Source organism: Salvia hispanica, chromosome 1, assembly GCF_023119035.1.
Source record: "Salvia hispanica cultivar TCC Black 2014 chromosome 1, UniMelb_Shisp_WGS_1.0, whole genome shotgun sequence".
NCBI lineage: Eukaryota > Viridiplantae > Streptophyta > Magnoliopsida > Lamiales > Lamiaceae > Salvia > Salvia hispanica.
The window spans coordinates 3,156,793-3,179,309 of NC_062965.1; the positions used below are offsets into that span (position 1 = coordinate 3,156,793).

The window sequence follows — 22,517 nt, forward strand, 5'->3', positions numbered from 1 at the left end:
AATATTACTTTTATTTATCAGAGAATTACTCAAGTATCCTTCACTTTTATCATTCACAAGATTATTTTTTTCATTTTCGTTTAAACAACGATGATTCCTCGCGCATTACAGAAGTTATGTTATATACATTGATTTTTAGTAGTAGCAGTTTATTTCTTTGCTTTTTTCCCCCCTTTTAAGGGATCAAATTAGGTACGGCTTCACTATTTACCAAGACCTCTTTGTTCTTCATTAGGAGAACTCAATTAAACTTTAACCACGCGACTGATTTTGTTGAGTTATCAAGATTACAACCAAAGAACTATCAACTATTACAAATATAGTCAATATAGTAATCTAGGGTTCTTGAAGTATCAGCAAATTTCTCCTAAGAAGCCTGCACACTGAATAAACGGATTAGTAACAACAAACAAGATCCTCTCGGATCAAATGAGATAATCCGGTAAACACAAGAAACAAGAGAAAAACTGAATAGATCAAAAGATGGCTCAGAAACTCGCTAATAACCAGATCTATTCTACCAGAAACCAATCCAAGGGAGCACCGTTGAAATCTGAACAGAGATCAACCTCTTATGTAGATACCAACACCACAGAACTCCACCACACAGGGACTGGACACCTCGAACACAAACTCACACAGAAAAGTCTCACACACTAAACCCTAGGTCTTCACCACATACAGCAACCGAAGTAGTTTCCTTTTCCACCACTCACACTTAGTCAATCACTGAAGAAACCGTGAAAGATCACTCAAGAATGGCAGAAGAACCATCGGAAAAGAAGGGCACACAGAGAGAGAGTTCTAGATCTATAGAGAGAAGAGAGAGAGAGTAGGGTTCGATTGAATGAGAGACTCAATAGTCTCTCCACCACATAACTAACACACTCCACAATTCAACGGCTTAGGGCCGTGATCTGGGTGAGAGTCTACGTGGCAGCATCTGGAGCAAAAGGTAAGTAATTTGGGCTCAGCCCTAATCAATAACACATGGGCCAAAATAAATAACCAACCCAAATAGAAAGTCCATCAATATCCAACATACTCCACCTTGGACTTTATTCTAGGAAACCAATCTGGTTATAAGCTAAGGTAAAAAAATCATCACAGCCTACAAGGCAAATCCCTCAGCACCAAAGGACTAAGTCCACAAGCATTTTGGGACCCACCAAGTTACCATTAGACATCAGAGGCGCTGACACCCATTAGTCTAAAGGACTTCATGCCTCCAGCCACCTACCACCCTTACCACAACTGATAAGGTGGCCGAGGTCTTTCTCCCGGGACATGCAACCTATCCTAGATCAAAGTGCAAATATTTAATGCAGAAAAGAAGTTTTTCTAATGGTAAGGGCTTAGTTCCCATGTCAGCTGGGTTTTAATCTGTATGCACCTTTTGAAGAAAAATTTTACCTTTCTCTACAATATCCCTGATGTAATGGAACCTTACATCTATATGCTTTGTCCTATCATGGAAAGCAGGGTTTTTACATAACTGAATAGCAAATTGAGAATCAGAGAACACAACAGGAGAAGACTTCACAAACTTAACTTCAGAGAGTACTCCCTTTAACCAAACAGCCTCTTTCATTGCCTCAGTAATGACAATATACTCTGACTCAGTAATAGACAAAGCCACTATGTGCTGCAGTTGAGATTTCCAACTTATGCAAGACTTACAAACTGTAAACACATAAGAAGTAGTTGACTTCCTCTTATCCCTGTCATTAGCATAATTGGAATCCACAAAACCAATTAGTAGAACACCTTCATCACACTTAGAATAGCATAACCCATACTTGACAGTTAATTTCAAGTATCTCAAAAGCCATTTCAGAGCTTCCCAATGAACAATGAACAGCAGGATTTGACATATATCAACTAAGACAAGACACAGCATACACAATATCAGGCCTAGTGCTAACCATCAAGTACATAAAAGACTGTCTATGTTGCATTAAATGCAATTTATTTTGCATTAATAAATTGCATTTAAATTGTAATATACAAGAATGTTTAAGTCTTTTTCATTGAACCTAATATAAAAAGGAGAGTTTTGAGATTATATACAAGAATGTCATTTTGAAGATAAACATGGTTATTGGTCAACACTCCATCCGTCTCATTCTAAGTGGAGCATTTTCAATTCAGTACGTAATTTTATGTAGTGTTATTTTGTGAGAGAAGTGGATAAAATAAAATAAGAAAGAGTGAAAAGGTAGAGAGTGATATTTCTATATTTAGAAGATCTTGGTCCTAAACATATGACCAAAATATGAATTTAGTCCAAAATATTCACTTTTTGAAAAACTGGTCCATAACAAATAAAATCCTTGTCGATGTGGTCCTTTTTTGACGGTTACGTCAAAAAGCTAACGGTCATGCCACTGTGCAATTAGCGTTGATCGTTAGTGTTTTGACAGGATCGTAAGAAAAATGACTACTTCGGCCACATTTTCATTTGTTATGGACATGTTTTTCAAAAAGAAAATGTTTTAGACCAAATTCATATTTTGGTCATATATAAGGTAAATTTCATAATATTATTGGTATTTAGTAAATCAAATTTACCGTGGAACATCTTAATTATTTTTTATTTAGACTTAGACCATCTCTAATCGTACACCAAAACTCATTTTTGGTGTAAATAATTTCTCCAACCGTACACCAAACTCAAACCCATTTTTGGGGTTTTCAATGGAATAACACCAAATATGGTGTTTACTCCAAAATTTTGTTAGACAAATACTCAAAAATGGTGTAAACTTAAAGATGGTGTAAATGGTTGGAGTAAAACTACTTTTTGGTGTGACATATACTCAAAAATGAGTTTGAGTTTGACGTAAATGGTTGGAGATGGCCTTACATATGTAATCATTTGTACAATGAAATTATTACTCATATTTGTAATGTTGATGATAGTTTTTTATTCTGTATATCATCATCGTTGGCTATAAAATATTTTTCAAATTGTATTACATAATATTGTATTATGATGAGAGGGGAGCGATAAAATGTAAACTCATAAATTTTTTTTAACATAGTATCAACACAATGTCAATACAGATGTCAACACAATGTCTGCATAATTTCAACACATCATCAACTGTTGACATTGTATTGACATTTTTTGTTGCTATTATTTTATCATATGTTGATATTTTTTAACGATCCAAATCATAGTTTGGAGTTTGTATAATAGTTAGAGTTTGCATTTGATCACATTATCATAGAGATTTACTAATTTTAATTTTTTTCAATCGTATGTACATAATTTGATGTGTATTAAAATAGTGAGTTAATTTAATAAATAAATTTAAGTATATTTTGCATTGTGTATTCTCCAATCATTTTGTAGTATTTGTTATTTTCTATATTTAAATGGTATGAATAATGCAATATCATTTTTACAAATAAATTCCATCACACTTGCACTTTGCACTATCCTAACTCTGAAGCTATTAATTTATTGTGTATAATTGTTTTACAAAACTTATGATCTACTGTTTTATAGTTACCGTGTTGTGTTTTATTATGTACTATATGAATTTGTTGATTTTATCAATTATTACTTCCTTCGTTCCACAATAATATGGATTTTTTCCTAGTTCGTCTCATAAGAATATGCACTTTCTAATTTTAAAAATTATTTTCTCTCTAACAATACTTTTATTATTTTTTCTCTTTACTTCTCTCTTACTTTACCAATTATGCATTAAAAACTATGTCCAACCAATAAAGATTAGTGCATATTCTTTTAGGACAGATGGAGTATAACATGTTAATGTTCTCCTTAGAGCAGATTATTAATCGTGTTATAGTCAATTTATTGTGTTTGTTTTGGAAAAAATTTAAATAATTGTATCTTTTTGTCACACAAACTCTTATTATGTACACTATTATATTTTAAATTCATGTAATATAACATTATGTTTAATCAATTTTGGAAAATTAACTGAATTGTGCATCGTGAATACTACTCTTAATCTAATACATAATATCATTCTAGTTACCAAAACTATAACATAGTATCATTCTAGGTTCTCAAATTTTTATAAACAATTCATACGATAATAGTAAATTACTAAGTAAGAGGAATAGCCAGATTTAATTTACTTCTTGTAATGTCGCACTTATTTTAATTTTTTTCGTATAAACATATGAAATTATGAGTCTCAAAAAATTATTTTCAATTTAAATAATTTATGAAAAATAATTTAAATAAATAAATAAATATGTGATTCATATCAAATTAATGAAATTTATGAAAAATAATTTAAATCAATCCAGTACACAATATTATAACAATACATGTATGTCGTCACTAAATTGATAAAAATTATTTTACATATATTTCATAGATTTTATGTTGTTAGCAATATATTTATGATTTAGCATTGTATTTTACATATATTTCATAGCACATTATCTATTTATATAAACGGTTTTAACCTTCTCATACCTATCGTGAACTCTACTCTAGTTTCCTTGTACAAAATTTAACTGTTTGAAAGAGAATCTATACTCGTTTGCATCAATGGCCGAGGAAAGGGAAGGACGGGCGATCGGGATCGATTTAGGCACGACGTATTCATGCGTGGCAGCATGGCAGCATAACCGCGTCGAGATCATAGCCAACGAGCAGGGCAATCGCAGCACGCCCTCTTGTGTCGCTTTCACCGATTGCGAACGTCTCATCGGAGAAGCTGCCAAGAATCAAGTCGCCAGTGCTCCAACTAACACCGTCTTTGGTTGGTTTTTCTCTTCTTTATGGGCTTATTATCTCAACCTATTTGTTTTTTGTGTAGAAAATATTGGAAATCATAAAACTAACTGTAAATGGAGTAGAAAAATCTAATTTTTAAAATACAAATCACGCCCCTGCTCTTTGAATTGATGTGTTATATCTTACTTTGCTTCGCAGATGCAAAGAGGCTGATTGGTCGTAAATTCAATGATCCAATGGTTCAGAGTGACATGAAACTCTGGCCATTCAAGGTCATTTCTGGTGCTGACGACAAGCCTATGATCATGGTAACCTACAAAGGAGAGGAGAAACAGTTTTCAGCTGAGGAGATCTCTTCGATGGTGCTCTCCAAGATGAAGGATATCTCCGAGGCCTATCTTGGTTCATCTGTCAAGAATGCAGTTGTCACCGTGCCTGCTTATTTCAATGACTCTCAGCGCCATGCAACCAAGTCTGCAGGAACCCTTGCTGGCCTCAACGTTCTAAGGATCATCAACGAGCCTACTGCAGCAGCCATCGCATATGGTCTTGATAAAGGGGGTGATGTGGCTAAGAATGTGCTGATTTTCGACCTTGGTGGTGGCACGTTTGATGTGGCTGTGGCCACTATTGAGGCGGAAATTGTTGAAGTGAAGGCTGTTGCTGGTGACACTCATCTTGGAGGGCAAGACTTTGACAGTAGGATGGTGAATCATTTTGTGAAAGAGTTTGAAACGAAGAATGGAAAGAATATTAGTACAAATCCGAGAGCTATGAGGAGATTGAGGAGTGCTTGTGAAAGGGCCAAGAGGATGCTTTCTTCCACTTCCCAATCTAATATTGAGATTGAATCTTTGTTTGAGGGGATTGATCTGTTTACGACCATCACTCGTGCTAGATTTAATGAACTCAACATGGATTTATTCATGAAGTGTATGGAACTGGTTGAGAAATGCCTGAGTGATGCAAAGGTTGAGAAGAGCAGCGTGGATGAGGTGGTGCTGGTGGGCGGGTCGAGTAGAATTCTGAAGGTGCAGGAGTTGTTGAAGGAGTTTTTCAATGGGAAGGAGGCGTGCAAGACCATTAATCCAGAGGAAGCCGTGGCTTATGGTGCTGCAGTGCTGGCTGCCAAGTTGAGTGGTGAAAGCAATGAGAAGGTGCAGAATGTGGTTCTTTCAGATGTTACTCCTTTGTCTCTTGGTATTGCAGGCGTTGCAGATGTGATGCACGTGATTATTCCGAGGAATACACCTATACCAACAAGGATGGAGAAAATTGTCACCACAGCGATGGACAATCAGACAACTTCAGCTGTTAATGTGTATGAGGGTGAACGAAGCAAGGCAACAACCAACAATCTGCTAGGTGAATTCGTCCTCTGTGGCTTTCCAGCGGCACCCAGAGGAGTTGCTGGACTCAAAGTGTGCTTCGACATTGATGAAAATGGTATCTTGAATGTGTCCGCGGAGCACATAGGGAGTGGAGTGAAGAACAACATCACCATCACCGACAAGGGCAGGCTGTCCAAGGAAGAAACCGAGAAGGTAATAAAGGATGCGGAGAAGTACCAGTTGAAGGATAAGGAACACGAGAACAACGTTAAGGCTATGTTTGATTTGGAGAACTATGCCTACAACACGAGAATCGCCATCAGAAATGCAACCAAGCTCAAAGCAACAGAAAAGAAGAATCTGGAGGATGCTTTCGAGTATTTCACAAAGTGGTTGGTGTCCAACAAACACGCAAAGGCTGATGTTTATAAAGACAAGATGAAGGAGCTCAAAACTGTTTTCAATCCCCTCCTTGCCAAGTTGAAATAAGAATGAACGATGATAATCCCTCAAGGATTGAAAGATCATTTTTATTTATCAGAATTACTTAAATATTTTCAGTTTTATTCATCTCAAGATTTTGGTCATTTCCGTTTAAACAATGATGATTCCCCGCTCATTACAGAAGTTATATGATATACAATGAAATTTAGTAGTAGTTTATTTCTTTGCTTTTTTTTTTTCACTTATGGAAGTAATTTCGATTCTGTATATCTAAAGTGAAGCTGCTTTTTGGTACAAAACGGCATAGTATTTAGAAATCTAGATTATTTGATAAACAACATCAAACATTTTTGCAAAAAACCATCCAAAAAATCAGAAAACCATCACAACATGAACACACTTAATCGACTTCTTCAATCTTTGGGCCTGCACCTCCGGCACCAGCAGACGGGCCATCACCGCCCATATCAGCATCACCACCAGCGCCCTGGTACATCTTGGCAATGATAGGATTGCAGAGGCCCTCGAGCTCCTTCATCTTATCTTCAAACTCATCAGCTTCTGCAAGCTGGTTTGTGTCCAGCCACTGGATAGCAGACTCGATGGCATCCTCAATCTTCTTCTTGTCGTCTGCAGGGAGCTTGGCTGCAATCTTGTCATCTTTAATGGTGTTCCTCATGTTGTAGGCGTAGTTCTCCAGCGCATTCTTGGCCTCCACCTTCTTCTTATGCTCTTCGTCCTCAGATTTGTACTTCTCAGCCTCCTGCACCATCTTCTCGATCTCTTCCTTGGACAGCCTGCCCTTGTCGTTGGTGATGGTGATCTTGTTCTTTTGGCCGGTTGTCTTGTCCTCTGCTGACACATTCAAGATGCCATTTGCATCAATGTCGAAGCACACGCTGATCTGGGGTACGCCTCTAGGAGCCGGTGGGATGCCTGTGAGCTCAAACTTCCCGAGCAGGTTGTTGTCTTTCGTCCTAGTTCTTTCACCCTCGTACACTTGGATCAACACACCGGGCTGGTTGTCGGAGTAGGTCGAGAAAATCTGTTCCTTCTTTGTTGGGATGGTTGTGTTCCTCGGAATCAATGTAGTCATCACACCACCAGCAGTCTCAAGACCAAGAGACAAAGGAGTAACATCCAAAAGCAAGAGATCCTGCACCTTCTCGTTTCCTTCACCGCTCAAGATTGCAGCTTGCACAGCAGCACCATACGCCACTGCCTCATCAGGATTGATGCTCTTGCAAAGCTCTTTCCCATTGAAGAAGTCCTGCAGTAGCTGCTGCACCTTCGGAATCCTAGTCGAGCCACCAACGAGCACAACATCGTGGACAGTGCTCTTGTCCATCTTCGCATCCCTCAAACATTTCTCAACAGGCTCCATACACTTCCTGAACAAGTCCATGTTCAGTTCTTCGAACCTCGCACGAGTAATGGTGGAATAGAAATCAATGCCTTCAAACAATGAATCGATCTCAATTGTTGTTTGGGCAGTGGAGGAGAGAGTCCTCTTCGCCCTCTCACAAGCAGTTCTCAGCCTCCTAAGAGCTCTCGGGTTGCCACTGATATCCTTCTTGTTCTTCCTCTTGAATTCTTGAACAAAGTGATTCACCATCCTGTTATCGAAATCCTCACCACCAAGATGCGTATCACCAGCAGTAGCCTTCACCTCGAAAATTCCCTCTTCAATCGTGAGGAGCGACACATCAAATGTACCGCCACCAAGGTCGAAGATGAGCACATTCTTCTCACCGGTGCTGGTGGCTTTCTTATCCAGACCATACGCGATAGCTGCAGCAGTAGGCTCATTGATAATCCTCATAACGTTCAGGCCAGAGATCACCCCGGCATCCTTGGTTGCCTGACGCTGAGAATCGTTAAAGTAAGCAGGCACGGTCACAACAGCATTCTTCACAGTGGTCCCGAGATACGCCTCTGCAATCTCCTTCATCTTGTTCAACACCATGGAAGATATCTCCTCAGCCGAAAACTGCTTCTCCTCCCCCTTGTAGGATACCACTATCATAGGCTTGTCGGCAGGGCCAGCAATAACCTTGAAAGGCCAGAGTTTCATGTCGCTCTGAACCGACGGATCAGAGAATCTACGGCCGATCAACCTCTTAGCATCTGCAAAGCAGAGTAAACGCAGATATAAGCATTCACATTCACATTCACATTCACAGTTAAATAATGATACAGATACTCCAAAGAAGCCAAAATTGATGAAATTCAAAAACTTAAAACCGGCGATTTTGAAAAATAAATTTAGCTAAATCTAAACCTTACAGCTAGCAATTTCAAATGAAAATCCAGATTATTCAGCTAAACCATAACTAATAAACCGCAAATAGAAGCAAAGAAGCTAAATCCACAAATCTCAACCTTACAGCTAGACATAATCGCAGCAGGAAATCGAAACCACGGCAGAAACGATAAACACAAAATTAAATCAACAGATAAACTATAAGGCCGTAGATCGAAGAATAGATAACTCACCGAAGACAGTGTTGATCGGATTCATTGCGACTTGGTTCTTCGCCGCGTCGCCGATGAGACGCTCGGTGTCCGTGAACGCCACATACGACGGCGTGGTGCGGTTCCCCTGGTCATTGGCGATGATCTCGACGCGGTCGTGCTGCCACACTCCGACGCACGAGTAGGTTGTCCCCAAATCGATGCCGATCGCCGGTCCTTCGCCCTTTCCCGCCATTGATGCCGAAAACAATCTAAACAGTAAGCAAAAATCGAAGTATAGAAAATTGAGAGAAGTGATTGCTGTGAGCTTTGAGAATTTGGAATGCCGATTGAATCGTTGTGAAGAATCAAAAGAAGATAGAAGCTAAATAGGCGAAAGTGGAGGAGTCTGGAATATACTCGCTTCTACGATGTGATCACGGTTTCTTCTTGACTATTCGAGGAAGTTCCAGAGATTTCTTTGATTTTTTGCCAAGGCTGCCCCCGCCGCTATTGGCACGTGTGAAACAAAATATAAATTATTTACTGTATTTTTTTTTATCTTTCTTGTTTTTATAAATTATTAATATTACGTTATTTAAGTGTTGTGGGTAGATCTGTCCAAAGTTTATCGAACCGGCGGTTAAAACCAAACCCGTAATCGCCGGTTACGGTTTCGAATCGAAACTGTGAGAATTGACCCGAACCAAAATCGTCGATTTTTGAACGTGGTTCGGTTCAGGTTCAAAAATTTTCGAACGGAAACCGTGCCGGAACCGAGAAAAATCACCGGAAAACCGTTAAATCAAGCCAGAAACGCAAAAAATCGGCGTTCGAAACCGCTGAAAAACCGTCGATTCAGAACCGAAACTGAAACCGGCGGTTTTGGAACCAAAACCGTAACCGCGAAACACCCTCGCGATTTGGTTCCGATCCAACAGTTTCCAAAATCGGAACTGGCGGTTCCGAACCGTAACCGTCGGTTCCTGAACCTATCCTTCTTTGAGGCTGCGATTTTACTATCTCTACAATTTCTTTAATTATTTTTTTATTTTCTACTTTTTTGTAATTGATTATTCCATTTTCTTTTATTTATTTTTTGTTTCTCACTATTTAGTTCTTTTATTTTATTTTTATTTTTCATTGTAGAACCTACCTTCTTTGATTGTCTAGATAATGATCGAATAAAATTCCTCTACAGAGATTTTCATTCATAATTTACTTTATTATCTTTACTAAAAATTATTTTCACAACTTATATTTTTACTAACTGATAATCCGTATATGCTGCCAATACTGACCGACCGATGGACTAGAGTCACCGTTGTTAAATTCCTTAGCTAAAACACACAATTTTTGTATTGTAGGTATTGATACTATAGTCTCTTTTACGTTTACTTGTTACTCCCTTTGTTCGCTATCATGAGTCACTGTTTACTAATTTAGTGTGTCGGTTGTTAGGAGTCCAAGTTCATGAATAATTGATATATCTCATATTTCATTAACTTATTTCACTCATCTTTTTATTATAAAATTAATATAAAAAATGTGTTTCACGTCATTGGCGGAGGGAGAATAGAATCGGGAGATACAACTGTAACCCAAATCTTCATAGTAATAATATCGAGGATCCCATTTTAACCAATCTATACATATATAAAAGGCGAGTTTTGGCCATTTTTTGAAATATTTGTAAGTTTTGTCCTTATTTTGATATATCTATAAATTATGGATCAATTTGAATATTTATGGAATAATTAATTACAGTAAAACTAAATTAATTTCTTATATCATTTAAATGCAAAGTTACAACCTTATAGTCATAGCTTGACTAACTTTGCCGTTAGTAATGGGAGGTTGTATGGTTTTAGACACTAATTTAAATTAAGTGACTTTATTACAATTATTGTACAAATGATAGTATGTATCAATTTATAAGTCGTTACACAACAATTCCATTCATGAAAATTTATTTAATCTAATTTAATTCCTATGAAGACTTTGTAACTAATTATTAGTGAAATCCAAATAAGTTCATTAGCGTAATTTGGTTGAGAGGTTGTAATGTAATATATAACCTAAACCCTCTATAAATATGTCCAATTTGCTACCTTCTTACTCACTTTTTCATTGGCTTTTCCCTTTCCATTATTGGATTTTCTCCAACAAGACATTGTTTTCCATATGAATATCACATTCCTTAATGAATATTATAGCCAAACAATACTCCATCGGTCATCAAAGTGAGATATGTACGCGTTTTTGAGATGGCCAAGCCCGATAACAAATCAATTGTCATTGCATTGGTGTGTGTTCCATGACAAAATGGTAGGGTTATAAAAGACGAGTTTTGTTATTTTTTGTTTGAAGTTCTTATATAGCTAGAAGCAATCTGACAAGATGGAGAAGATGACATCAACATAGGATGATGAAAGTGCTGGAGATGATGAACGGAAAAGGAGGCTATTGGAGATAGAGACAGACAGATAAAAAAGGTTGGGAGAGATTAGAAGTAAGACCAATGCATAGTGGAATAGAAGAGAAGATCGATGCAGATTAATTCTTAATGATTTTTTAGCATATATTTTATGCTTTTAGATTTGTATGATGGTATGTTTATCATTTCAAGGATTATTTTAGGGTGTAAAATAAGTGCGAGGGAAATCGAATGTATTGTACAACGCACGGGTGTGATACTAGTTATCAGTGATGGCCCAGTGGTAGAATACTCTCCTCTCTATTTCTAGGCGTGAGTTCGACCGGAGGAGCATTTTATAATTTCCTACTCTTTTGAGATTAATCTATTGTTTTCCTATTACTAATTCATTTAATATATATAATGCCACTAATATTTTATGGGGAGTGATCAATTGTTAACTCATCACTTAATTGCTAACTACAACTAATTTAAGGTTATAGGATTTTAGAAAACGTGTGGTCTACAATTTGCCAGATGTAATTTTCATTTTCATTAATAAAATAAAAAAAGATAAAAAAAAATGCCAAATTAGGGTTATAGATGAAAATGTCAATATAGTGTTTCGAAAATATCAACACAATGCTTTGAGAATATTAACACAATGCTTTAAGAATGTTAACCCATTGCTTATATTGACATTCTACATGTATTATATTGACATATTTTATATGGTATGTTGACATTTCTGCTTTACGAAAAAATAGAAAAAGATTTCGAATTTTTTTCAAATTTTGACGTCGGAACATATGCATGTATGATATCGTTGGAATCCTTATAAAATTATCTTTAATTTGATATATGTTATATGAATTTAACGTTTTGGGATTTCTTTTAAAAGTTAGTTATAACTAAACATGTAGTTAATTGACATTAATACCCCTATTGATATTTTATGGAATTAATCCTATGGCTTTATTGACGTTTTTTGTTGATCGTATTGACATTTCGTGGTTGATGATCTAGACCTTTAATTTGAATATCTAATGGCTGTTATTTATTCGTAGTTAGCAATTAGGTATTGACTTAGCAATATAACACTCCCCAATATTTTATTATATCATTTTTTAATATATTCTGTTAATATAATAAATTTTTCTATCTTTTCATTACTTTCTTATAAAATTTAATTCTTTTGATATATTTAATTTTTTTATATTGTCTATTTGTCATGCATTTAAATTTTTATAGTGTTTTTAATTTTGTTTTGAGTTTATTCATTTTTATCATTTTCAAATTATTATCATTTTTAGATAGTGAGTCTTCTTAATGAAAAAGTAGTGTATATTAATTGAAGATTAAAAATGGATTCTAAACCTTTAAATTGGTATAATATTACCGTATTTCATGAACAAAAATCCTGGATCCGCCACAATTCCACATTCTACTATCTTTTTGTACCCACTTCCTTTAGTATTTTTTAAAACTCATGTTAAATTCAAATAAGACTCCTAATGACGGACATAAGGAGTATTTACTACACTAACTCTGTACCCTTGCTAGTATAACTCATGCCTTAAATAAAAGCGAGTCAATAACTCAACTACCTTAGGATGGAGAAAATATACGAATTTAATTCGTTAGTGCGAGCAAGATTTTAATATTCTAAAATATTTCATTTTTAATTCATTATATATCGCATTAGTTATCATTATTATTGTTCAATCATGCATTTATTAATATACTATCCCCGTTCAATAAGAATATGCACTCTTTTTTTTTCCATAAGAATATGCACTCTCCACTTTTTCGTGTATCCCACAAGAATATGCACTTTCTAATTTTGAAAATTCTTTCTCTCTAATGAAATGGAACACATTCTCTACTAACAATACTTAATTATTTTTTCTGTCTACCCGTCTCTTTACTAATTTTGCATTAGAATTCGTGCCGAACTCATAATGATATCTTTTTGGGGACTGAGATAGTATTTTTTAATATTAGTATAATTTTAATTATTATTTTATAAATTTTATTTTTATTATTTTTTTTAACTTAATTAATAAAATTCAAATAATTCACGTTAATAACTATAGTAATTAACTACGGAGGAGTACTACTTTTTAGAATATTTTATCAACACCATGAAATAAACAATTAAATAAACCCCCATTAAATATATGAAACAGTTAGATATTTCATATTCTCCATAAATATTTTATTGAGTCAAATATCAACTCTCTTATTCTCCATAAACCTTTAATATCTGTATGACTTTAACAAAGTCACAACAACATAGGCTTGGAAAACCTTGAACTATACTAATTGGCATTACACTCTGAATCCACTTCTTAATACTGGCACTGGGACTGTTGGCAACTATGGGATTGTAAATCAGCTCAAGCTCTTCCAACTTCTCTTTGAAAGCATCAACCTTTGCAAGTTTGTTTGAATCCAACCATATCATAGTAGACTCGAAAGCGTCCTCTATCGCCTCCTTGTCGGCTGCTTCAATCCCGGTTGCACTTCTGGTGGTGTTCCTCATTTCGTAGGCATAGTTCTCCAAAGCATTCCTTGCATCAGCCTTGTTCCTAAACTCTTTGTCCTCCCTCTCGTACTTCTCTGCGTCTTTCACCATCTTCGCTACTTCTTTTTCAGAGAGCCTGCCCTTGTAGTTGGAGATGCTGATCTTGTTCTTCAACCCAGCATCCACATGCTCGGCCGACACATTCATGACACCGTTCTCATCTATGTTGAAGCACACTTTTAAATTCTTATCACGTCCTGGCGCCGTTGGGATGCCTTCGAGTTCGAATTCACCAAGCAAATTGTTGTCTGTTGCCTTGCTTCTCTCTCCCTCAAACACTGAAAACCTCACAATGGTCTGATTGTCATGTGTGCCGAAATATCTCTCCTTCCTTATTGGAATACATGTGTTTCTCGGAATAATTACAGTCATCACATCTTCATTGCATGAAATACCAAGAGACAAAGGAGTAATATCCTTAAGAACCACATTCTGAACTTTCTCATTGCCTTCACCACTCAACTTGGCAGCTAACACGGCAGCGCCATATGCCACAGCTTCGTCTGGATTAATGGTCTTGCACGCCTCCTTCCCATTGAAAATCTCCTTCAACATCTCCTGCACCTTCGGAATCCTACTTGACCCGCCCACCAGTACCACCTCATCCACGCTGCTTTTCTCAACCTTTGCATCACTCAGGCATTTCTCAACCAGTTCCATACACTTCATGAACAAATCCAAGTTGAGCTCATCAAATCGAGCACGAGTGATGGTCGAAAACAGATCAATCCCCTCAAACAAAGATTCAATCTCAATATTAGTTTGGGAAGTGGAAGAAAGCATCCTCTTGGCTCTTTCACAAGCACTCCTCAATCTCCTAATAGCTCTCGGGTTCATACTAATATCCTTACCGTTCTTCCTTTCAAACTCTTCTATGAAATGATTAACCATCCTACTGTCAAAGTCTTGCCCTCCAAGATGAGTGTCTCCGGCAATAGCCTTCACTTCAATGATACCTGCCTCAATCGTGGCCACAGACACATCGAACGTACCACCACCAAGGTCGAAAATAAGCACATTCTTAGCCACATTACCCTCTTTATCCAGACCGTATGCGATGGCTGCAGCAGTAGGCTCGTTGATGATCCTTACAATGTTGAGGCCAGCAATGTCTCCAGCAGCCTTGGTGGCCTGGCGTTGAGAGTCATTGAAATAAGCAGGCACAGTGACGACAACATTCTTGACGGATGATCCAAGATAGGCTTCGGCGAAATCCTTCATCTTGGAGAGCACCATTGAAGAGATCTCCTCGGCTGAAAACTGTTTCTTCTCACTTTTGTAGGTCACCACGATCATAGGCTTGTCGTCAACACCAGAAATGACCTTGAATGGCCAAAGTTTCATGTCACTCTGTACCATTGAGTCATTGAATTTACGTCCAATCAGCCTCTTTGCATCTGCGAAGCAAGGTAATATTAATATGTCAATCGAAGAGATAATAAGTGCATGTTTGATGGGATAGATAATTTACCCACAGATGAAATTCTATGAAGAAAAATGAATTCCATACCTAAATGAGATATCTACCCTAACATGTAGTGATGTAGTACTGGGTGATATACTAAGTGCCTATATGTTTGTTAGGGTAGATAAAACTCTAATAAAATTTTATTAAAAAATGATATTATTTTCATAGAATTTCATTCCTAGATGAGTTATCTACCCATCAAACATGCTTTAAGTGCATAGAAGAGAAAAACAAACCAAAGACGGTGTTAGTTGGAGCACTGGCGACTTGATTCTTGGCAGCTTCTCCGATGAGACGCTCGTTGTTGCTGAATGCGACATAAGAGGGTGTGGTGCGATTGCCCTGATCGTTGGCTATGATCTCGATACGGTTGTGCTGCCATGCTGCCACGCATGAATACGTCGTTCCTAAATCGATGCCGATCGCCCGTCCTTCCCCCTCCCCGGCCATTGATGCAGACAAGTTTATAGATGCTCTTTCACGTAGAGTTCACAATAGGTATGACAAAGTAAAAACCGTTTAGTCAATAAATATATAATGTGCTATGCTACCGCCGGGTTTTGTTCAACTACAATGCTAAATCATAAATATATATTGCTAATAACACAAAATATATGAAACCTATATAAAATAATTTATACTCCTATAGTACATAAAACACAACACGGTAAGTCGGTAACTATAAAACAGTAGATCATAAGTTTTGTAAAACAATTATACACAATAAATTAATAGCTTCAAAGTTAGGATAGTGTAAAGTGCAGTGTGAATTTATTTGTAAAAATCAACATGATATTGCATTATTCATACCATTTAAATATAGAAAATAACAAATACTACAAAATGATTGGAGAATACACATTGCGAAATATACTTAAATTTATTTATTAAATTAACTCACTATTTTGATACACGTCGAATTATGTACATACGTTAAAAAAAATTCAAAATTAGTAAATCTTATAGGAATGTGATCAAATGCAAACTCTAACTATTATACAAACTCTAAACATTGCGTTGACATCAAAATCTTAAAATTTTACATTGTGTTGACAGTGTTGATACTGTGTTGAAAAGTTTATATGAGTTTGCATTTTATCGCTACTCTCTCGTCATAATACTATATTATGTAATACAATTTGAAAAATATTTTATAGCCAACGATAATGATATACAGAATAAAAAACTATCATCAATAATACAAATATGAGTATTAATTTTATTTTACAAATGGTTACATCTATAAGTATGAATAAAAAACAATTAAAATGTTCCATAATAAATTTGATTTACTAAATACCAATAATATTAGGAAATGTACCTTATATATATGATCAAAATATGAATTTGATCCAAAACATTCACTTTTTGAAAAACAGATCCATAACAAATAAAAATGTGGCTGAAGTAGTCATTTTTCTTACGATTATGCCAAAAAACTAACGGTCAACGCTAATTACACAGTGGCATGACCGTTAGCTTTTTGACGTAACAGTAAAAAAAGGACCACATCGACAAGGATTTTATTTGTTATGGACATGTTTTTCAAAAAGTGAATGTTTTGGACTAAAATCGTATTTTGGTCGTATGTTTAGGACCAAGATCTTCTAAATATACAAATATCACTCTCTACCTTTTCACTCTTTCTTATTTTATTTTATCCACTTCACTCACAAAACAATACTATATAAAATTCCGTACTGAATTGAAAATGCTCCACTTAAAATAAGACAGATGGAGTGTTGACCAATAACCATGTTTCTCTTCAATGAAAAAGAGTTGAATGTTCAAGTGGCATAATGGTTAAAAGAGAGAAAAAAGGGCATAAAAAATTCAAAACTAGTGTCCTTCACCCTTAGAGTCACAATATCCTTCCAATCACATGTTGGCATGTGGCAGGTATAAGCAACATAATAACAATATTAAGCAACAAAGGATGACACATAAGAATTATCTCGGATTGCGTTAAAGACAGTTTATGTTGCATTAAATGCAATTTATTTTGCATTTTAGTCTATAATGCAAAATAAATTGCATTTAATGCAACATATAGACAGTTTTTTATGCAATCCGCTCATCTAAGTCATCCACCAAGTTTGTTGCTTAATAATATTGTTTTGTTGCATATGACAACATATGGTTGAAAGGATGTTGTGATTCTAATTTGAGTTATTTTTGAAGTACACCCTAGATCTTGTAATAATTTTTTTTTTAATTTTGGGTGCATATGACGTTCGAAATGTCATATGCATACTTAATTTGTACTAGTTCACTGTAAATTATTAAAACCATGCAGAGGACTTGAACCAAAAAATAGTGCATCGTATCCACTAGCAGGCTTGGCAAACCTTGAACTATTCTAATTGACTAAAGGAAACAGACCAACACTTGCTCTTAGTAAAAGGAAGGAGACTATTCTTGATGCTACTAATCTGCTTTTCAATACTTGGGCTGGGACTGTGGTGCATCTTGGCAACGATGGGATTGTAAATCCTCTGAAGTTCCTCCATCTTCTCTTTGAAACTTGAAAGCATCAACCTTTTTGCTAGTTTGTTTGACTCCAACCATTTGTTATCATTATTATTGTTTGATCATGCTTTTATCGTGTGTTAAGTGGAAAGAGTAGAGATCAAAGGTGTTTCTATTTTTTAGTAATGAGTCATCTTAGTTGGTACAAATCAAAAAAGAAAGTGAGTCATCTTCGATGAGATGGAAGGAATATTATTTAAATATCATTTTCATTGCTTTTTTAATTTTATAAATAAAACTTAAGATAAATTCATGTCAACAAACTAAAGTAATTTTTAAAATATTTTATCAACACCATAAAATAAATAATTTAACAAACCCACATTAAATATATAAATCAATTACATTTCTCATGTTCTTAAATATTTTATTGAATCAATCTTTGAATCAACACTGGATATCTCATATCGTCCTTGAACTATTCTAATTGACTAAAAGAACTCTTGTAGTATGAAGCAATACACATGATCATGGGCTCATGGCATTACACTCTGAATCCAATTCTTAATACTAACTCCCATCTTATCACTGGCACTGGGACTGGGACTGTGGTGCATCTTGGAAACTATGGGATCGTAAATCCTCTTGAGCTCTTCCATCTTCTCTTTGAAAGCATCAACCGTTGCAAGTTTGTTTGACTCCAACCATTTCATAGTAGACTCGAAAGCCTTCTCTATCTTCTTCTTGTCGGCTGATCCCATCCCGGCTGCACATCTGGTGGTGTTCCTCATGTCATAGGCATAGTTCTCCAAAGCACTCCTCGCTTCAGCCTTCTTCCTGAACTCCTCGTCCTCCCTCTTGTACTTCTCCGCATCTTTCACCATCCTCTCTTTTTCTTCCTCAGACAGTCTGCCCTTGTCCTTGTAGCTGGTGATGCTGATCATATTCTTCAAACCAGTACCCACGTGCTCCGCTGAGACAGTCAAGATACCATTCTCATCAATGTCGAAGCCCACTTTGAAATCAGCAACACCTTTGGGCGCCTCTGGAATGCCTTGGAGACTGAATGCTCCTAGCAGATTGTTGTCTGTTGCTCTGCTTCTTTCACCCTCATATACATTAATTGCTGCACTAGTCTGATTGTCCTTCGCTGTGGTGACAATTTTCTCCATCCTTGTTGGTATAGGTGTATTCCTCGGAATAATCACACACATCACATCTCCAGACCCTGAAATACCAAGAGACAAAGGAGTAACATCCACAAATACCACATTTTGCATCTTCTCATTGCCTTCACCACTCAACTTGGCAGCCAGCACTGCAGCACCATAAGCCACGGCTTCGTCTGGATTAATAGTCTTGCACGCCTCCTTCCCATCAAAAAACTCCTTCAACATCTCCTGCAACTTCGGAATCCTACTTGACCCGCCCACCAGCACCACCTCATCCACGCTGCTCTTCTCAACCTTTGCATCACTCAGGCATTTCTCAACCAGTTCCATACACTTGTTGAACAAATCCATGTTGAGGTCATTAAATTTAGCACTAGTGATAGTCGAAAACAGATCAATTCCCTCAAATAAAGATTCAATCTCAATATTAGTTTCGGAAGTGGAAGAAAGCATCCTCTTGGCTCTTTCACAAGCACTCCTCAATCTCCTAATAGCTCTCGGATTCATGCTAATATCCTTACCGTTCTTACTTTCAAACTCTTTTACGAAATGATTCACCATCCTACTGTCAAAGTCTTGCCCTCCAAGATGAGTGTCTCCGGCAATAGCCTTCACTTCAATGATATCCGTTTCAATAGTAGCCACAGACACATCGAACGTACCACCACCAAGGTCGAAAATAAGCACATTCTTAGCCACATTACCCCCTTTATCTAGACCGTATGCAATGGCTGCAGCAGTAGGCTCGTTGATGATCCTTACAATGTTCAGGCCAGCAATGTCTCCAGCAGACTTGGTTGCATGGCGCTGAGAGTCATTGAAATAAGCAGGCACGGTGACGACTGCATTTTTCACCGATGAACCAAGATAGGCTTCAGCTATATCCTTCATCTTGGAGAGCACCATAGAAGAGATCTCCTCAGCTGAAAACTGTTTCTCCACTCCTTTGTAGGTTACCATGATCATAGGCTTGTCGTCAGCACCAGAAATGACCTTGAATGGCCATAGTTTCATGTCACTCTGAACCATTGGATCATTGAAGTTACGGCCAATCAGCCTCTTTGCATCTGCGAAGCAAAGTAATAATTAATACATCAATTCGAAGATATAATAAGTGCATAGAAGAGAAAAACCAACCAAAGACGTTGTTAGTTGGAGCACTGGCGACTTGATTCCTGGCAGCTTCTCCGATGAAACGCTCGTTGTTGGTGAATGCGACATAAGAGGGCGTGGTGCGATTGCCCTGATCGTTGGCTATGATCTCGATACGGTTATGCTGCCATGCAGCCACGCATGAATAAGTCGTTCCTAAATCGATGCCGATCGCCCGTCCTTCCCCCTCCCCGGCCATTGATGCAATTGCAAACGAGTTTAGATTCTCTCTCAAACAGTTAGGAACTAGAGTAGTGTCCACGGTAGGTAAAAACCGTTTAATTGATAAATATATAACGTGCTATGATACCGCAGGGTTTTGGTCAACATAATAAATAAAAAATAATGTATTGCTAATAACACAAAATCTATGAAATCTATAATAGTATTAATTTAGTAACAACATACATTGTATTGTTATAATTTCGTAGAGTTGATATGATTTACAATATATATATTTATCGATTTAAATTATTTTTAAATAGAAAATAATTTTATGAGAATTGTACTGAAATAACAATTTCATATGTTTATACGAAAAATTTTGTATGGAAAATATATACGTAAGTATCACTCGCAATTCGCACTACAATGAATTCTGTTGAATGCTATAATAAAAAAAAGTGTGATATTACAATGAAATAAATTAAATGTTTCTATTCCTCACACTTAGAAATTTACTTAATATCTTATGAAATGTTTTTAAAAATTTTGAGAACCTAGAATGATATTATGTTATAGTTTGAGTACCTAAAATTATATTGTTTCTTACATTAAGACTAGTATTCACATTCTGCTATATATGGTTCAGTTAATTTTTCAAAATTGATTTAACATAATTTTATTATTACATTAATTTAAAATATAATAAATGTATATAATAAGAGTGTGTAACAAAAATATATGTTTATTTAATTTTAAAAAACATAATAAATTGACTATAACACGATTGGATATCTACTACAAGGAGAACAATAATTAATAAAAAAGATATCAACAAACTCATTAGTACATAAAACACATGGTAACTATAAAACAGTAGATCATAAGATTTGGAAAACAATTATACACAATAAACTAATAGCTGCAAAGTTAGGATAGTGCAAATGCAAGTGTGATTGAATCGATTTGTAAAAATCAACCCGATATTCCATTATTCATACAATTTAAATATAGAAAATAACAAATACTACAAAATATAGGAGAATACATAATGCAAATTATACTTGAATTTATTTGTTAAATTAACTTTCTATCTTCTAATACACATCAATTTTTATATATACATAAAAAATAAACAATTAAACAAACCCCTGTAAAACATATAGTAAATCAATTAGACCATAGAGGTTTACAAAATCTTTGACTAACGAACTCTTTTACTCCTCTCGTCCCTTAAAATTTGGCACCATTTAACTTGACACGAGTTTTAAGAAATGTACTAATAGGAAATAGGTTGAAAAAGTTAGTGACATGTGGGTCCTACTTTTATATATTAATTTTAAAATAAAATGGTACTCCCTCCGTCCCAGAGAAGTTGGCACACTTTCCTTTTTAGTTTGTCCCACAAAAGATGTCACATTTCCTTTTTTGGAAAAAGTTCTCTCTCACATGAATATAAAAATTATATTTTCTCTCTCCATTTAACACACAAAACAAAACCTCCTAAAATCCCGTGCCATTTTCAAAGTATGCCAACTTCTCTGGGACGGAGGGAGTAGTAAGAATGAGTTAGTGGAACGTGGGGTTCGCTACCAAAAAATATAAAAGTGAAAAGTGACAAATTTTTAGGAACGGACGAAAATGAAAATAAGTGACAACTTTTCAGAGACGGAGTTAGTACATTTTATTACTGGATAATGGTGATATTCAGTGATTTTTTTTTTTTATTATTGACCAATAACGATGTTTTTCTCTAAAATGACATTGTTGTACATAGTCTCAAAACTCTTCATTTATATTAGTACAGATGCAGATATAGAGGTTTTACGGAAAGACTTAAATACCCTTCGAGTGACATAATGGTTAAAAGAGAGAAAATGACAAAAAAAACCCGAAATAGTGAAAACTTATACCTATATATAGGTCCTTCTAATAATATTTTTTAAACTTAGGTACTTATGACGTTCGAAATGTCACGTAGATCCTTAATTTGTAGTTCACTCTAAATCTTTAAAACAATGCAATGGACTTGAACTAAAAAGTAGTGCATCATAACAACCAGAAGGGGCTTGGCAAACCTTGACTATTCTAATTGACTAAAAGAAAATTGACCAACACCTTCCCTTATTTAATCAA

The 22,517-nt window shown here is 35.8% G+C and overlaps 4 protein-coding genes across 4 annotated transcripts; 1 reads left to right on the top strand and 3 right to left on the bottom strand.

The window, feature by feature from the left end:
* Positions 1-4,537: 4,537 nt before the first annotated feature.
* On the top strand, positions 4,538-6,546 carry LOC125224359 (heat shock cognate 70 kDa protein-like). The gene is made up of 2 exons (XM_048127755.1): positions 4,538-4,751; positions 4,925-6,546. The coding sequence occupies exons 1-2, from the start codon at positions 4,538-4,540 to the stop codon at positions 6,544-6,546; spliced, it is 1,836 nt and encodes a 611-aa protein (XP_047983712.1).
* Positions 6,547-6,786: 240 nt separating this feature from the next.
* LOC125207862 (heat shock cognate 70 kDa protein 2-like) lies at positions 6,787-9,331 on the bottom strand. The gene is made up of 2 exons (XM_048107367.1): positions 8,998-9,331; positions 6,787-8,628 (listed from the first exon to the last, which is right to left on the bottom strand). Exons 1-2 carry the CDS (start codon positions 9,209-9,211, stop codon positions 6,902-6,904), a joined length of 1,941 nt encoding a protein of 646 aa, XP_047963324.1. The 5' UTR covers positions 9,212-9,331; the 3' UTR covers positions 6,787-6,901.
* A 4,282-nt stretch (positions 9,332-13,613) lies between these two features.
* On the bottom strand, positions 13,614-15,876 carry LOC125224369 (heat shock cognate 70 kDa protein-like). The gene is made up of 2 exons (XM_048127765.1): positions 15,663-15,876; positions 13,614-15,355 (listed from the first exon to the last, which is right to left on the bottom strand). The coding sequence occupies exons 1-2, from the start codon at positions 15,874-15,876 to the stop codon at positions 13,614-13,616; spliced, it is 1,956 nt and encodes a 651-aa protein (XP_047983722.1).
* Positions 15,877-18,431: 2,555 nt separating this feature from the next.
* LOC125224378 (heat shock cognate 70 kDa protein-like) lies at positions 18,432-20,421 on the bottom strand. Its single transcript, XM_048127774.1, has 2 exons — positions 20,205-20,421; positions 18,432-20,134 (listed from the first exon to the last, which is right to left on the bottom strand). Exons 1-2 carry the CDS (start codon positions 20,416-20,418, stop codon positions 18,432-18,434), a joined length of 1,917 nt encoding a protein of 638 aa, XP_047983731.1. The 5' UTR covers positions 20,419-20,421.
* Positions 20,422-22,517: the final 2,096 nt, after the last annotated feature.

Bases quoted from the DNA above. Each gene is read 5' to 3' on its own strand.
- LOC125224359 (XM_048127755.1), top strand. From the start codon at position 4,538: ATGGCCGAGGAAAGGGAAGGACGGGCGATCGGGATCGATTTAGGCACG. The intron at 4,752-4,924 runs GTTGGTTTTTCT...TTTGCTTCGCAG, and splicing joins TCCAACTAACACCGTCTTTG to ATGCAAAGAGGCTGATTGGT.
- LOC125207862 (XM_048107367.1), bottom strand. From the start codon at position 9,211: ATGGCGGGAAAGGGCGAAGGACCGGCGATCGGCATCGATTTGGGGACA. The intron at 8,629-8,997 runs GTGAGTTATCTA...TCTGCTTTGCAG, and splicing joins TCCGATCAACACTGTCTTCG to ATGCTAAGAGGTTGATCGGC.
- LOC125224369 (XM_048127765.1), bottom strand. From the start codon at position 15,876: ATGGCCGGGGAGGGGGAAGGACGGGCGATCGGCATCGATTTAGGAACG. The intron at 15,356-15,662 runs GTTTGTTTTTCT...CTTGCTTCGCAG, and splicing joins TCCAACTAACACCGTCTTTG to ATGCAAAGAGGCTGATTGGA.
- LOC125224378 (XM_048127774.1), bottom strand. From the start codon at position 20,418: ATGGCCGGGGAGGGGGAAGGACGGGCGATCGGCATCGATTTAGGAACG. The intron at 20,135-20,204 runs GTTGGTTTTTCT...TTTGCTTCGCAG, and splicing joins TCCAACTAACAACGTCTTTG to ATGCAAAGAGGCTGATTGGC.